At 38.9% G+C, this 15892-nt stretch overlaps 1 protein-coding gene across 2 annotated transcripts in view; it reads right to left on the minus strand.

Annotated features, from left to right (window-relative positions):
* Positions 1-582: 582 nt before the first annotated feature.
* Positions 583-15892, minus strand: part of CTR9 (CTR9 homolog, Paf1/RNA polymerase II complex component) — a 28591-nt gene continuing 13281 nt past the window's right edge. Inside the window, exons 12-25 of one of the 2 annotated variants that reach the window (XM_055282420.2) lie at positions 15615-15798; positions 13850-13938; positions 12361-12546; positions 12191-12278; positions 11862-12010; positions 10029-10145; positions 9723-9868; positions 8743-8814; positions 7700-7835; positions 7072-7218; positions 6162-6319; positions 5031-5127; positions 4701-4813; positions 583-1652 (exon numbers count right to left, since the gene is read on the minus strand). In XM_055282420.2, coding sequence (XP_055138395.1) covers positions 1226-1652; positions 4701-4813; positions 5031-5127; positions 6162-6319; positions 7072-7218; positions 7700-7835; positions 8743-8814; positions 9723-9868; positions 10029-10145; positions 11862-12010; positions 12191-12278; positions 12361-12546; positions 13850-13938; positions 15615-15798 — 2109 coding nt within the window. In that variant the 3' untranslated portion in view covers positions 583-1225. The remainder of the gene's footprint in view (positions 1653-4700; positions 4814-5030; positions 5128-6161; positions 6320-7071; positions 7219-7699; positions 7836-8742; positions 8815-9722; positions 9869-10028; positions 10146-11861; positions 12011-12190; positions 12279-12360; positions 12547-13849; positions 13939-15614; positions 15799-15892) is intronic. The other variant, XM_055282421.2, reaches the window with a different exon arrangement.

Below are 15892 nucleotides of genomic sequence, written 5' to 3' on the forward strand. Positions count from 1 at the left end.
GGATTACAGGCACGAGCCACTACACTAGGCCCATTATCTATGCTGCCCGCTCCTGCTGACACCAACTCCACTAAGAAATGGGAGGCTGATCCTGAGGTACAGGCAGAAGCCCTGGCTCAGGCTGAGTCATCTCAGGACTCCTGTCCTTCAAGAAACCTTGTCTTCACTGCTTCCTCCAACCTCCTTTTTGCTCCCACAACCTGTGCAAACATCATCACCCTATTTCTCACACCACAGGAACAATAAATTTATCTTTACTCAATTTTTGAAGACAAGAAGGGAACTTTATCTCTGCATTCTCACCTCAATGGCTAATACAGCACATTTACTAATACTTATTGGCTACAATAAAGTTCTTACAAACTACTACATAAAAAAATTACTGTTAATTACTGAATTACTGAAAATAAAAATACATGCTTGTACCTTAGTTTTCTTGCATCTTTAAAATAAACACTCCACAAATCTGTAAGAATTATAAAAGTCTTGAGGCTTAATGTAGGATTTTTCAAATATTTGCATAATTTATGCTACACTGCCATGCACAAATATATCAAACAAAAAAAGACACGAAGTTACCCATAAAGTTGGTAAAAGAATTTTATTATTACGTGGCTTAGGTAGGTTTTTGCGTTCTACGAACAGAAAAGCATTTTCCACACCTTATTCAACCTAACAAATTATATATTTGTGATTTTATCTACATCGCTGCAGTATTACACTATTGAAAACCTTCCTTTCAAATGTACTTTGGTGCAATTATACAGTAGATATCTCTGCCTTCAGAAAATAAAAATATTCTCAATCTAAACTCAAAATGGAATAAAGACATCAATACCAAGTTTGTGCACCACTTGGTAAAAGATTGCAATAAAAATCAAAAGAGTATGCTGCTTAACATATAAAGAAGATGAGACATCTGCCACGGTTTCAGTCAAACCTTTGTAGGAATGATTTAGCATCTGGGTTTATTTTTACTGCAGTTTTCACATATGATAGGTGGAATTGTACCACAAAGAATAGTCTCATTTGCACAGGAGACTCAAATATTGGACTCTAGCACAGGAAATGTCTCTTGGGGCTTAGTAATATACAAACTGATAGAAAAGAAAACTGCCTTAAGAAAAATTTCACAATTGACTAAACATCTGAAACATTTTTATCACAGCTTTCATATATTAAAAAAAGTTTCCTCCAGAGATGAAGCTTATTGATGAAATAAAACCTAGTCACTATCATCTGACCCATGTTCTGAGCCTCTATCTGAGGCTTCATTGTTGGATCCCTCTAGTTCCGATTCATTTGCAGAGCCTTGGCCAGAACCCTCATTATCAGATCCTCTCTCTGATTCGTGATCTGATTCGGCACTTGGAGAAGCTGGGCGAGAGTCGTTCTCAGAAACTCCTGAGCGGCTTCTCCCTGACTGCACAGATTCATTGTCAGACTGCTCAGAACCGGAGGGCCTTCTCTTTCTGGATGGCTGGTCACTGTCTGAGTCCTGATCTGACCGCTGTCTTCGTGGCCTCCGGGGACTGCCAGCCTCGCTGCCAGACTTGTTCTGGTTCTCATCGGAATCACTCTCTGATGAGGCACGTTTCTTTCGTTGTTCGTCCTCGTCTGAGTCACTGTTGCTGTTGCTGTTCCTGGGATGTCTGGCAAAGATGATCATTGGTTAGAAGCTGAGGATTCTGTCTAACTGGGGCCTTGATGAGCAGACAATGTGCTTTTAAAACAGAAGCGCATTTAATATTCTATTTCTTGACCTAAATAGTGGTTACACAGGTATCATTTTGTGATACTTGTTTTGTGTACTATTCTGTAAATGTGATATATTTCACAACTCAAAAAGGTTTAAAAAGGAAAAGAAGATAAGGCACTTTAGCTATAAGTCAAAATATAAACAGGGATGGTGACTCACTGGGCACTTTTTATCAGAATGAAGCATTTCCCAATTGCATATATAAAATTATGAAAAGGAAGGGATACATTTGTTTATCTTTATACACAAATTAATAGCAACAAAGGTGAAATCCAGGATCTCAACTGGCTTGAAGACTTTGAAGAATTAACCCTTTTCCAAAGGCAGAAAAGGGTTTCAAAGGACATTTCCCTGTCCTATTGCCATCGCTGCTAACAGGTACCTGGAGAGTGAGGTCATTATTCCTGTCCTAAGATTTGCTACTGCACTAGGTCCCCTCCACCATGACCAGACTTGGTCAAGATAGGGAACTGGGGCTAAAGGGGCCCTTTGGTTTATTTGCCTTTGCTCCCAAGCTCTCTCCTCTACTTGTCAGTTGATATGTGAAAGGAAAGGGGAAGTCATGCTTATGCTTAGAATGGTGGCAGCACCCTCAGGGTCTTGGCTTCCTGGAGGCTCTGAGGAAAGAACATTCCCTTAACCACCGTGACCGGTCCTTTGGAGCAGACACACTTCTCTGGCACAGACACACTTCTCTGGCACATTCCTTAGTTCTGGTTTTCATGACAGATATTCCAATAAAGGAATACTGAATCCCACAGAGTTCGGTCTAGGAATGGTGAGGGAAGTGAAATATATTACTCTCTTTCTGTATACATATTAAAGACCTGTGGGTCTTCCCTGGGATCCAATTCACTCCATTCCATCTCGCCAAATAAGCAAACAACTTTATGATGGTCAGGACAAAGCTTAACTGATGCAAGTGGCTCAAACAAACTTGGCCTTGACCTCAGGTACAGATCTGGAAGCAGCTCAGCCTCTCACAATGGACCTTTCTGCCAACATATTTAAAAGTGCTCAGTCTTTGAAAACCACGTATTTCGTTACACTGATCATGCATGTCTCTAAACAGACCTGGGTAACACTATGGGGACAAGGGCTAAACAGTGCTTTAAGGAAAAACAATCCAGATGTGTTAGCTGGTGCCTTCAGAGAAAAAGGGAACTGCAAATCTTTTTTGTTTTTGTTTATTTTGTTTTTATAAAATTTCTGTAGTGATGGAGTCTCACTGTGTTGCCCAGGCTAGTCTCAACTTCTGGCCTCAAGTGATCCTCCTGCCTCAGCCTCTCAAAGTGCTGGGATTATAGGCGTGAGCCACCTCACCTGGCCAGAACTGCAAATCTGGTTCTTTATAGATTACCTCCCTATGAGTCCAATCCCCACCAGAAGCCTTAGCCTCCTCAACATGCTAACCTCTGCCTCAGGAATCCCAATTCTTCTAAGACTCAACTCAAACACCCTTTCTTTTAGAAAAAAACATCTCTTACAACTCCTACCACCACCCAAACTCAAGACTAGGTATGGTTCCTGGAGAACAGTAATGCAAATTTACATGATAACATTAATCCAACTATAATGAGGGCTTTTTTTTTTTTTTTGACAAGAGTCTCATGCTGTCACCCAGACTGGAGTGCAGTGGTGCCATCCATCTCAGCTCACTTCAACCTCTGCCTCCTGGTTTCAAGCGATTCTTGTCCCTCAGCCTCCCTAGTAGCTGGGATTACAGGCACACACCACCATGCCTGGTTAATTTTTGTATTTTTAGTAGGGATGGGGTTTCACCATGTTAGCCAGGCTGGTCTCAAACTCCTGGCCTCAAGTGATCCGCCCACGTTGGCCTCTCAAAGTGCTGGGATTACAGGTGTGAGCCACTGCGCCCAGCCTACAACATGGTTTTGGTTTATCTGTTCTTCTCCACTGCCTCTGAAGCAGAAATTCCTTGGAGAATTTATGGGCCTATCTTTTCTCTCTGTATTCCCAGCACTTATACTATCTCACACACTGGACGTTCAAATGTCTGTTGAATGAATAAATGAAAACGATGGCTACAGAAGAACACAGTGTAGTACAGTATTAAGAGACCTGGTTGAGAAATCCAAATGGGGGACAACTTGAGCTTGAGGAGCAAGTTTAGGACAAATAAAATCAAATATTGCTTCACTGGGTGGGCCATGAACTAAAGGAGAGTCTTGTGGAAGGAGTCTAGGATAAGTCCTCCATGGAGCAGTTACTGTTGACTTACCACTGCACAACAGGGGAGGAAACAGTCAAGAAATAGCCTCTCTCAACACGGAGAAACCCCATCTCTACTAAAAATACAAAATTAGCTGGGCATGGTGGCGCATGCCTGTAATCCCAGCTACTTGGGAGACTGAGGCAGGAGAATCGCTTGAACCCAGAAGGTGGAGGTTGCAGTGAGCCAAGATTGCCACTGCACTCCAGCCTGGGCAACAAAAGCGAAACTCCGTCTCAAAAATAAATAAATAAATAAATAAATAAATAATAATAAAAAGAAATAGCCTGTCTCCATATGACCAGGACCTGGCTATCTGTAACACTTTCAGTGTGTCAACAGTAGGGCAACAAAATGATACATTTCATTTAGAAGGATGTCATCTAGGAAATTTCAGCTAACATCCATGAAGAAATGAGACTTCAAAAAAGGTTTTCTTATTTGAGAGAAAAGATGTAGTAGGACAAAATGGCAGGTTAAAGTTTCTTCCAGCTCTCAGATTCTAAGAAGCTGGGGAGAAGACATTTCGGCACAGCAACACTCCCAGTTATCTATTTCCTCCAATTTTCAAGTCTGTCCCCACCCCTCTTATTATTTATAAATAAAAAGAAAGGAAAGTATATTTTTCCTAGTACAGACAGGCTGATTAGTAATCACTTTTGATTTATCTACATCATGAGAAGAATTTACAAAGAGAAAATATCCTACCCTTCATCAGCAATTTTAAGTTTATCCTCATCCGAAGAGTCATCACTTGATGAAATTATGGCTTTGGATTTTATTTTTCCCTTCATTGATGGAGGCAGACGTTCTGGCTTGGGCTAAAGAATGTCAAACATAATAGATTAGTCAAGACTCTTACATTAGGCCATCTTGTTAAATTGGGTTTGCATTACAATGATACAATCAAACAGCCACTGATGAACTTTGAAAACAAGCATTTGTGCTTGAGAAAGCTGCAAGGAAAGAATGTATTCTAGTGTACTGCAATCTTTCACGTCTACCAGGGGACAGAAAAACACAGTACTATAAACTTACAGCCTTTTTCTTCTCTGCTCTTGGTGGACGTCGTTTTTTCGGTTTGGGGCCATTTTCTGTTTCATCATCATCAGATCCTTCTTCTCCCTTCGGATGTCTTAATAGTGAACACCAAGAGAGAGTTTGTCAAGAGCCTACCTATAAAGTTCCAGACTACTTTGTCATTAAATTATTATTCATTCTGAATCCTCTTCTATATGGGTGCTGTCCTCAATCATACTGTACACTCCTCAAGGGCAGGAGACATAACTTACTCTTGCTGCACGTGGCTCAGAAATCTGTAAAAACTATGTATTTATGCAATGTCTGCTGATTAGTCACTGCTGAGCTCTCATTAATTTGCATTTGAATCTTGCAGTTGGTGGAGTGATAGAGAAGATGAGAAAAGACCCAGGCTCCAGACTTCAACATCTTTCCCCTCCTCTTCCTTCTTTCCCAACTATTGATTCCAGGCCTGCTACTAATATCCTCACCACAGCTTCAATTCCACAAGTCTGTGTCTTACTGTATTAGCAGGTTCTTTCCCAAATATAGTCGGCCAAGGGTTGGGAAAGGCAGTCTAGGTAAGATAACTGAATGGAGGTTCCTGGACAGGATAGCACAACAAGAGAGGGACAAAGTAGCTTAGGAGGCCCCTCCGCATGAGAAATGGGTAGGGCATCCTTGATCTTAACAGCAGAGCACACTGGGTGGTTTTAAAGGCGCTTTCACACACACTCACATCTTACGCATTGAGCAAAAACCATGAGGTAGGCATTGCTGTTACCAACGACAGAGAGGAAACTGAGGCTTAGTGATTTTTCCAAGATTGCACATGCACAGCTAGTGTGGACACAATCCAGGTCTTATTCTAAACCACGTTTTCCAATAAATATTTAGAGACACAAGAAAGGCAATTATGACTAACTTGTAGCTCTTAGAAGGAAAGCTGTGGAGATTTATGGAAATCCCAAGTACTCAGTGGATTTTGTACTGGGGTCTATCTTAGGATTAAAGTAGGAAGTGGGGGCACAAAAAGCTTCACTGTTTGGATCAAGTGTTCATAAATTCTAAACATCAAAAGATTCAGAAGGTAAAAGGCCTTTCACCACTTTTATGAGGTTACTTAAAACACATTAATGATAACATTACCTTCTCCTCTTTTTCTTCTTTCTCTCACCACCCTCCTCATCTTCACCTTCTTGTTCACTGCCACTACCCTTTCTTCTCTTCTTCTTTTTGGATATAGGTAGCTCATCATCAGTGTCATCATTGACAAATTCATCAAACTCTCCTCCCTTCTTAGAACGCTAAAATCCAAACAAGACTACAGTCAGTTATTTCCTGGTTGGTGGAATGTGGTTAGAATGCTAAGGTACAGAAAGGGGCCCTATCCTATCAGTCATTTGACAATGAAGGATTTTGTTTGTTTGTTTGTTTTTTTGAGATGAAGTCTCACTCTTTTGCCCAGGCGGGAGTGCAGTGGGGCAATCTTGGCTCACTGCAACCTCTGCCTCTTGGGTTCAAGTGATTCTCGTGCCTCAGCCTTCCGAGTAGCTGGGACTACAGGCATGCATCACTATACCTGGCTAATTTCTGTACTTTTTAGTAGAGACATGGACCATGTTGGCCAGGCTGGTCTCGAACTCCTGACCTCAAGTGATCTGCCCACCTCAGCCTCCCAAAGTGCTAGGATTATAGGCATGAGCCACTGTGCCCGGCCCAAATGAAGGATCTTTTACTAAGCCACGTGGAAGAGGTTCTTGGCTAGGCTCATATTTTAAAGACTTCTAATTGAGACGAAAGTCTCAACTGGTTAAAACTTTGCAAAAATCAACTATTTAAAAGATAACTACAAGGTAAAATATACTTAGCTAACCTTGGAATGCATTGCTAAATACTGGATACCATTTAAATCATTCTCTGTGTTGGAAGACTGTCTCTTAACAAAAGAGGAAGTCAAAACTAGTAAGTACAGAAGGAATTTAACCAATTATCCTCATTTCTCAAAGCCAAAAGACAGAGCATGAGGTCACTCGTGCTAGCAGGAATTATATCTTACCCGTCCACCACCACCACCTCTTTTCTTCTCTTTTGTTGCTTCAGTCTCACCAGTAAACATAAGAATATTTTTGGTCTTTTCCACATACTGGGCCCGCTGTTCCAAAAGTTTCTTTTGCTCTTCCTTTTCTCTGAGACGTTTCTCTTCCTATGAGGAAAAATGGTAGAAAAGAAACCCCACTGAAAATTTTCTTATGATGAAAAATTAATGGCTACCATTCTAAGCAGAGGGTTTTTTTTTTTTTTTTTTTTTTCTTTTGAGACGGAGTCTCACTCTGTTGCCTAGACTGGAGTACAGTAGTGCAATCTCGGCTGACTGCAACCTTGGCCTCCCAGGTTCAAGTGATTCTCCTGCCTCAGCTCCCCGAGTAGCTGGGATTACAGGTGCATGCCACCACTCCTGGCTAATTTTTGTATTTTTAGTAGAGACGGTGTTTCACCATGTTGGCCAGGCTGGTCTCGAACTCTTGACCTCAAGTGATCTGCCCTCCACCCACCTCATCCTCCCAAAGTGTTGGGATTAGAGGCGTCAGCCACCATGCCTGGCAGAGGACTTTTTTTTTAAACATACAAAGTGTATGCATGCACACAATTCATTAATTCCAGTGTAACTGGAAAATACAAGATACCTGTTCTTTAAGAAGTTTCTGCCTTAACAGCTCCTTTTCTTGCTCTTGCTTGGCCCGCAACTCCCGCTCTTCTTCATCTTGTTTGCGTGCCCGGGCCACATGGTACTGGGCCTGGCTCAGTAAGTCAGAACACTGCCTGGAACATTTCAGGTTTAGAGAAACATGAATGTAACTACTATATTAAAAAACTCAGCACATCTATTTTCCTTATACAAATTAAAAAATCTGAAGCAGGACCATTAGCTGATCTATGTGAAGTCTTTTTTTAAAAAAATGTTTTTTTTCTTCCTTTTTTGTTTAAGAGACAGAGTTCTGCTCTTGTTGCCTAGGTTAGAGTGCAATGGTGCTATCTCGGTTCACCACAACCTCCGCCTCTGGGTTCAAGTGATTCTCCTGCCTCAGCCTCCCAAGTAGCTGGGATTACAGGCGTGCACCACCATACCTGGCTAATTTTGTATTTTTAGTAGAGACAGAGTTTCTCCATGTTGGTCAGGCTGCTCTTGAACTCCTGACCTCAGCTGATCCGCCCACCTTGGCCTCCCAAAGTGCTGGGATTACAGGTGTGAGCCACTGCGCCCAGCCAAAAAAAAATTTTTTTTTTTTTTGCATTACACTTCCCATACTATACCAATGCATGGAGTCTTAATTAGCAAAGTTAACTTAGTTTATCATAAGCCAATACTGCCAACTATGTTAAGTTTCCAAACTATAAATGTCCTCTCAAAGCACAGCTAAAAAGATTTCCAACATTATCTTTACATATAACTCAGAGTCATGAATTTTATCTTGACTAGGCTGACACAGCTAACGTAAGTAAAATAGAAAAGTATTTTCCCCCACAACTCAAGTACTTGTACTAAGGCTATTTTGTCCAATTCCCTGAAAGGAAAAAGTCCTGGCAAAGATTAGAGAGTCTCCAAGAGAAGTGTGAAAGACTGACCTGTGGAAGGTCAGGAACCTCTGTTCCCTACTGTGGCACTTTCCCAGCCCACGCAAATATCACTGCCTCACCCAAAGTCACCTTCCATAAATAGTAACATTACCTGGCTTCTGTAGCAGCAAGGGCCAAATCAAATCTCATTTTATCTCCCACTTTACTCAAATAACTGAAGTATCTAAATGAAACGAGAAAATACCACTTAAAAAAAAAGAGATTCTAATGAAATAAAGCCCTTAAAAAATTTAATCTGTGCTACAAAGTCTGAGAAAAGGTTTGCATATTGACTGATTTACACAAATTTATACCACTCATTACATTTAATAGACATGTTCATCAAGATGGTCTAAGTTATATTTAATATTATCAGTAAATTCACAAATAACCACAAATCAATTCAAGCAACGAGTATTTACTAAACATGAAATTTACTAAATATGTCAGGATAGAGGTTACGGGGCTCAGGCCATGAAAGCACTTATAATTTACCAGGCAAGGCAAGAATTGTTAAACAAGAATAAAAATAAAGTTGGACAAAACCTGAAGAGACAACAGGTTTTAATTTCACCACACACTGACTCACCATATAAATACTATATGGCTAAATAAATTTTAAGCTAAACTGAATAAAACTATTAAGCATTATTTAAGAGGTAAAACCTTAATCCTAGTTCAATGAAAATCAACATCCCATTAAAAGATACATTGGTGTAAAATGGAAAACCAACATAAGTGTCTAAAAAATTTCACATGTGTAAAATGCTGGGTTACATTACTGTCAGATTAATAAAAAATCTATGGCAAGTTTGCAAAGCTAACCAGCCAGTTCTAGAGGTCAAGCTACAAGATCCAAATCTGGCAGGATCCTGACTATAGTTTGGCACCACCTGGTGGCAGCTGCTATCTGCTTTGGCTTAACTATTGCTGGAATGATTATAATAGACCACCTTTAGAAGGAAGTGATTTTCAGCAGCTTGAGACAAATGGCTTTAAACAAACCATTTCAGACAAAATCGGAAGAGTTCAAGATTATATGGTCATAGACCAAACAAAGCATTTCATAGGTTGTTTCTACAAAATCTTTACCTGTGTGCAAGCTCCAGTTCTTTCACAGCATTAAGTACTTCCTTCAGATTACTTTTTTCATCTTTCAGGACAGAGGTAGCTAATCTTTGCAGGACCAAGGCCACATTAAACATAAGAACTGTATCACTGGGTGCCACATGTCTAGCCTGCGAATAAAAAATAAATATTTCATACATTCAAATGACATGAAAAGGATTTTAGACAGCAGAGTATTATTAAGTAGTAGCTATGTGAACATGCATCACAAAGAATTAAAAAATACAATGTAGCACAGAAATGAATGGGAAAAATATCTCTCCTTTTTACCTTCAACAAAGTCTGTTTGCATTCCTGTAACTTGCCACACTTGAAGAGGGCCCGGGCCAAATAGAGTACAACTTCAGTGTTTTGGTGCTTATAGAACTTTCGGAGGCAGTTTTCATACTACAAAAAAAGAAAAAAGTTAATTACAACACAACAAAGAATAAATGACATTTTCATTTTGTAGCAAAATGGCATTGCAATTTTAAAGCTCTGTAAAAAGGTATTTTACCCTTTGAATGATTAATTTCAGAGAATAATTTGGGGAATGATTTTTGAGATTCATCAGGATACATTTTCACAACATAAAAAATCTGACCATTAGAAAAACTAGATGCTTGAAATGGTTTCTTTCTATTTGAAATTTGGACCAACATTGAAAGAAAGGGTAAATAGATTGGAAAGCCTTTTTCATATTTTTAGCAATACTATCTAGAATCAGCTTATTGAGCACTGATTAGAAGTCATACACTGTTGTCCTTTGGGTTTTACCATCTATACCTTTCTTAACGATGGGCAGAACCTACTGGCAATGAGCATGAGGAGTCTTACAGTTCTGGTTGTTAACTTCTTGGTAAAACCAATACAATACTAGTGTTAATTGTGACATGAACATAGCACTTTTTGACCATGGAATACCTCTTGTCATAGGTAAGACCTTTTTCATGAAAAATGGTTAAGACAATTTTTTCCTGAATATACCTAGTAGTTAATTTGCATTTATAAAAGGCAACATTATCATTCAGCAGATCAGGAAGGTCAACCTCACAAAACACAACCTCTGAAGCTACCATATGCAATCTGGGTTCTGTGAGTTTCTGTGATTATTGACTTCCCAATACTCTGAATATTGATAATAACCCACCCATTTTAGAAAAAGGTAAACCACTTCTCAGAGCCTGGACTGCTCTTTTCGTCTACTTTTTGTAAGCTTTTCCTTTCTGACCATAATATATCCCATAGAGCTGAAGATCCTTTTTACTTTTTAATTTTATGGATGCTAAGTATGACTTTTATTTCGAGCTCAAGCACTCAACAAATGTAAGCATAAAAAAATTCTACGTCGTTAAATCTTATCGTTGTTTTGTTTTCTTTTTTTTTTTTTTCCCTGAGACAGAGTCTTGCTTTGTCGCCCAGGCTAGAGTGCAGTGGCGGGATCTTGGCTTACTGCAACCTCTGCCTCCCAGGTTCAAGCAATTCTCCTGTTTCAGCTTCCTGAGTAACTGGGATTACAGGCACATGCTACCATGCCCAGCTAATTTTTGTATTTTTAGTAGAGACAGGGTTTCACCATGTTGGCCAGGCTGGTCTCGAACTCCTGACCTCGTGATCCATCTGCCTTGGCCGCCTCAGCCGCCCAAAGTGCTGGGATTACAGGCGTAAGCCACCATGCCTGGCCTGTTTTCTTTTAAATAAGTCATTTAACCTTTCTAAAACTCACAGTTCAGTTTCAGAAACTGAATACACAAAAGAATATTAAATCCTACTACTTACTGGGTATTACTAATATGCTAGGCATGCTAGTGCCAAGTAGTTTTCATACTGGATCCTCACAAAATTCTATGAAGTTAAGGTGCAATTATCTCCATTTTATAGATAGGAAAACTGGCTCAGAAAGGATGTCCTTTGCCTGAGGCATGTAATTAGTGGTGGAACCAGGACTCACATCTCTGTCTGGATACCAAAGCCTGGCCTTAGCATTATATAATTATAAATCTCTAAATAGACACAGTATCACAAGAGATAGCACGCAGCTCCATGACAGGGCCAGAATGGCTAAGAAAACATCTGCTTAACAATGAACAAGATATAAAAATATCTTGAAAGAGAAGCTATTACCATCTGAACGGCGCTGATGTACTGCTTTTGCTCCACATAGATGTGTGCTAAGTTCAACCACACATCACTAATATCTGCTGTTGCTTCTCTTACTTGGGCAAATACATCACGAGCTTCACGAAAATATCCTTTGTGGGCCAAAACAGCTCCTAAAGATATAAAAACGTTCACACTTAAGAATTTTCTAATTGGAGTCAGAAAAACAACTAAAAATTCTATTTTAAAACAACTCATTGATCACATTTTAAGAAAAATTCTGATTTACAAACATTCCTCTGAAAGTATTCATTTAGAACAAATTGTTATGGGTACTCAAGTTTTATAGTCACCTATGCCATTGGCAGCATACAGATTCTTTGCATCATTTCTGAGTACTTGTTTGTAGATGGCCAGAGCACGATCTTGATGACGCTTTTCCTATAGAAACAAGTGCTCTTAAAAAAGATTCAAACAAGAATGCAGAGTATCAGTTTTGTTTAAAAGGACAAAAAGAGATTACCTTTTCTCGATCTCGGGTGGGCTGATGTAAAGTTTGGAGCCACACGTTGCCAAGGGCTAGCATAGAATAGGTGTCACTCTGTGTGGATGGCTGCTTTAATATCCTCTCAAACTTCTTCTGTCCGGGACCCCATTCTTGTTTTGCCAAATGAAGATTGCCAATCAAAGACCAAGCATCTGGATGATCCTGAAACACACATATATGAAGAAGGAAAATCTGCAGTTTAGTTTGAGAGAGATCAATCATCTTCCCACAATAGCTGATTACTGAAGAGGTTTACAAGCTATATTATAACAGTGTTTTTTTTTTCTTTTCTTTTTTTTTTTTTTTGCATGGCAATCTAAATTTATTGAACTACTAATGCTAAGTTATACAAAATTGCACCACTTTAATTAAGGCTTTCAGTTTACATTTGGCCACCTCAAAGTAGTTGTAACATTAGGCTGGTCAATTTAAATACTGTGGCTCCCTGTTGGATAGACACACAATCTTTACATCCAAACATAAATGCATACAAAGCAATAAGGCGCTGTTAAATAAAACAGCAATAGTTACTGCAAATTAGGCCTTGTGACCAATTACATGATTAAAATTACTTTCCCACATTCACATCCACGGTACTTGTCCACCATTTAAAAATCTCAACCAAAACATTACACATGTGGAACCATCACTAACAGGCAAAAATACTAAACTATATTTGGTATTGCAAATACACTTATGCATGAGCAAGCAAGGGATTCACAGTGAGAATCTACAGCTGCAGAAGCCTGAAAATGATTTACAAAAATTGTTAAATCATTAAAAAATTGTTTGAAAATATACACTTCTTGTTGTAGACCCCCATGAGTGGTTTTCAAACTGAGTTGATACCCATTAGTGAGTTGTAAAATCAGTTTAGTTAGTATTTAGTTATCTACATAGTAAATGCAACAGAATGGAATAAAGTAAAAATATCAGTGTATCGCCCAATGGCAAAAGCAAAAAATGATTTGTGAAACTTTCATTTCAGTTGTTTGTCATATACACATTTGTGTGTACTAGGCTATGATGTGAAATCTATTTCTTTTTGTGGGCCATCAAAACGTTTAGATGACCTCTATGGTTCCATACAAAATCCTAAGATACTATGCTATAAAGTTCTCTCATATGGTACTAACTAAACTGAAAGTGAAGTAAACTAGAGAGAGTAAAAAACACAGGAGCCAGGTCACATTTGTTGAAGTGGAGTGAAGGGACGGGATGGGGGAAGGGAAGAAGGAACAAAGAAGACAATAGGAAAGATTTACATTAAAAACATGGTCCCTATTTATAACATGATTAACAATGCAACCTAGTATATTTTTAGTATCTAACAAGTAAATGAAAACAAAACAAAACAAAAAATGACAAAACCAGGAAGATGTAGCCATTAAAAGGAAAAACTGATTTATGGGGAAGGAAAAGTGAAAATAATTATTTCTCAAACCTAAGAGTTAATATTACCAACCTGATTAATCTGAAGAGCTTCTTTAAACCAATCTGAAGCCTCATAAAAGTTTCCTTTATCTCTAGCCATGGCTCCTAGGCGCAAATAGCCTGAAAACATATTTAAAAGTTTTTATATCCCAAATATTAGCTATAAAGGATCATAATTTTAAAGTCATACTTTTGAAACAATTGTTTTCATTAATACAGCCATACAAGGAACAGAAAAGTCCCAAAGGTGAAAAAATATCAATCATCAATCCAACAAGTTAAAGAATAATTTTGTCATCATCTAGACTTACTATTTGAAATCTAAGACTTAACCTCTGCCACTCCTCTCCCAATGCTAGTTCCCTGGTCCAAGTCCTTATCTCAAGCTAAGTTATTTTAAAAGCTTGGAACCGGCCTGTTTCTAATTTTTCTCCAATGCACACCATTGTCAGTTACCTTTTTTAAAAAAAGCTGCTTGTAATATGGCAAAACAGTGAAAGTCTGATGAATAGGTATTACTACTTAGAAGACCTGGGCTCTAACTGGGGTTCTTCCTTAATTAATAGTGAAGTGCTACACAACAACAAAAGAAAAGTTGTTGTTTTCTCTAGGAAATGTCACTTCTCTCAGGAAACCAATAATGGTTCACTACTGCCTATCAAATCAATTCAAATTCGGTCTGGCATTCAACTGAAATCTTGCTTATTTTAAATCACTTTTGCATCCATAACAGCATGACAGGCACCAAGTTAATAGCTCCTGATATGCCAGGTGCGGTGGCTCACGCCTATAATCCCAGCACTTTGGGAGGCCATGGGGGATGGATCACCTGAGGTCAGGAGTTCTAGACCAGCCTGACCAATGTGGCAAAACCCCACCTCCACTAAAAACACAAAAATTAGTCGGACGTGGCGGTGGGCCCCTGTAATCCCAATTACTTGGGAGGCTGAGGCAGGAGAATCGCTCCAACCCAGGAGGCAGAGGTTGCAGTGAGCCAAGATTGTGCCACTGCACTCCAGCCTGGGTGACAGGGCAAGACTCCATCTTAAAAACAAACAAAACAAAACAAAAAACAAAAAAACCTCCTGATTTACTAGAGTCAAAGCATCATGCTTTAGGTTCTTTTTAAGGAAAGTACAAAAACAAACAAAAAAACCCTCAGACACACAAATAAAAGTACACTATGTATATTATTATTATTTAAAATATAAAGATGGGGTCTCGCTATTGGGGTTGTTTAGGTTGGTCTTGAACTCCTGGACTCAAGCGATCCCCCTACTGTGGCCTCCCAAAGTAATGGGATTCTAGGCATGAGCCACTATGCCAGGCCTAAATTATTTTTTAATTAAAAACTTTCCATATTTTACAATGCATAGGTTGCAAAACTCAAATTAGGACATTTTAGTAGTAATTGTTTCAAGGAAAAGCACTTTTCTTTCTCACTATTATAAACATTGTAAGAATGTTCATATGAAATCAAAGCAGGATGTTTCAAAGGTAAATGCATTATCAAATATGCCAAGGAGTTGTTAAAAGCCTAACAAAGGTAGCTGACCCACTGAAGATAACCTAGTCATAGAAATACGGTCCAGTTGGTTTTAGTTGCTTATTTCTAGCACAAATGTAAGTAAAGCTGCACCTTTGTTTTAAGGCCACGAATTTGCCCTGGAGAAATGGGGACATTAGAACCTTCAACATTTTTTACTATCAATTCTAAATTTCTTTTCAGGCTAAATTTTTGCTGCTCTTGTGGGAATGAAGGGATTTCATTACATAAAGAAGTTTAAAATCCTTACAGTCAACATAATTAGGATGTTCGCGTAAGATGTTTTTATACAGTTTTTCTGCTTCATGGAATTCACACATTGCCTCATATAGCCTGGCGAGATTATATGACGTGGTAACAGAAATGGCGTTATAGTAATGCTCATCGTGTTCTGCTTCTGCTTTTGCACGGTCCAGTGATGCCAAAAAATATTTCTATGAGAAAGAAAAATCACACTGTTAAAAGATTTAGTTTATACACTTTTTAAAAAGGTGTGCATTCAACTTGATTCAGTATAAAAGAAGGAAA

The sequence above is a fragment of the Symphalangus syndactylus genome, chromosome 6, assembly GCF_028878055.3.
Source record: "Symphalangus syndactylus isolate Jambi chromosome 6, NHGRI_mSymSyn1-v2.1_pri, whole genome shotgun sequence".
In the NCBI taxonomy this organism is placed as follows: domain Eukaryota; kingdom Metazoa; phylum Chordata; class Mammalia; order Primates; family Hylobatidae; genus Symphalangus; species Symphalangus syndactylus.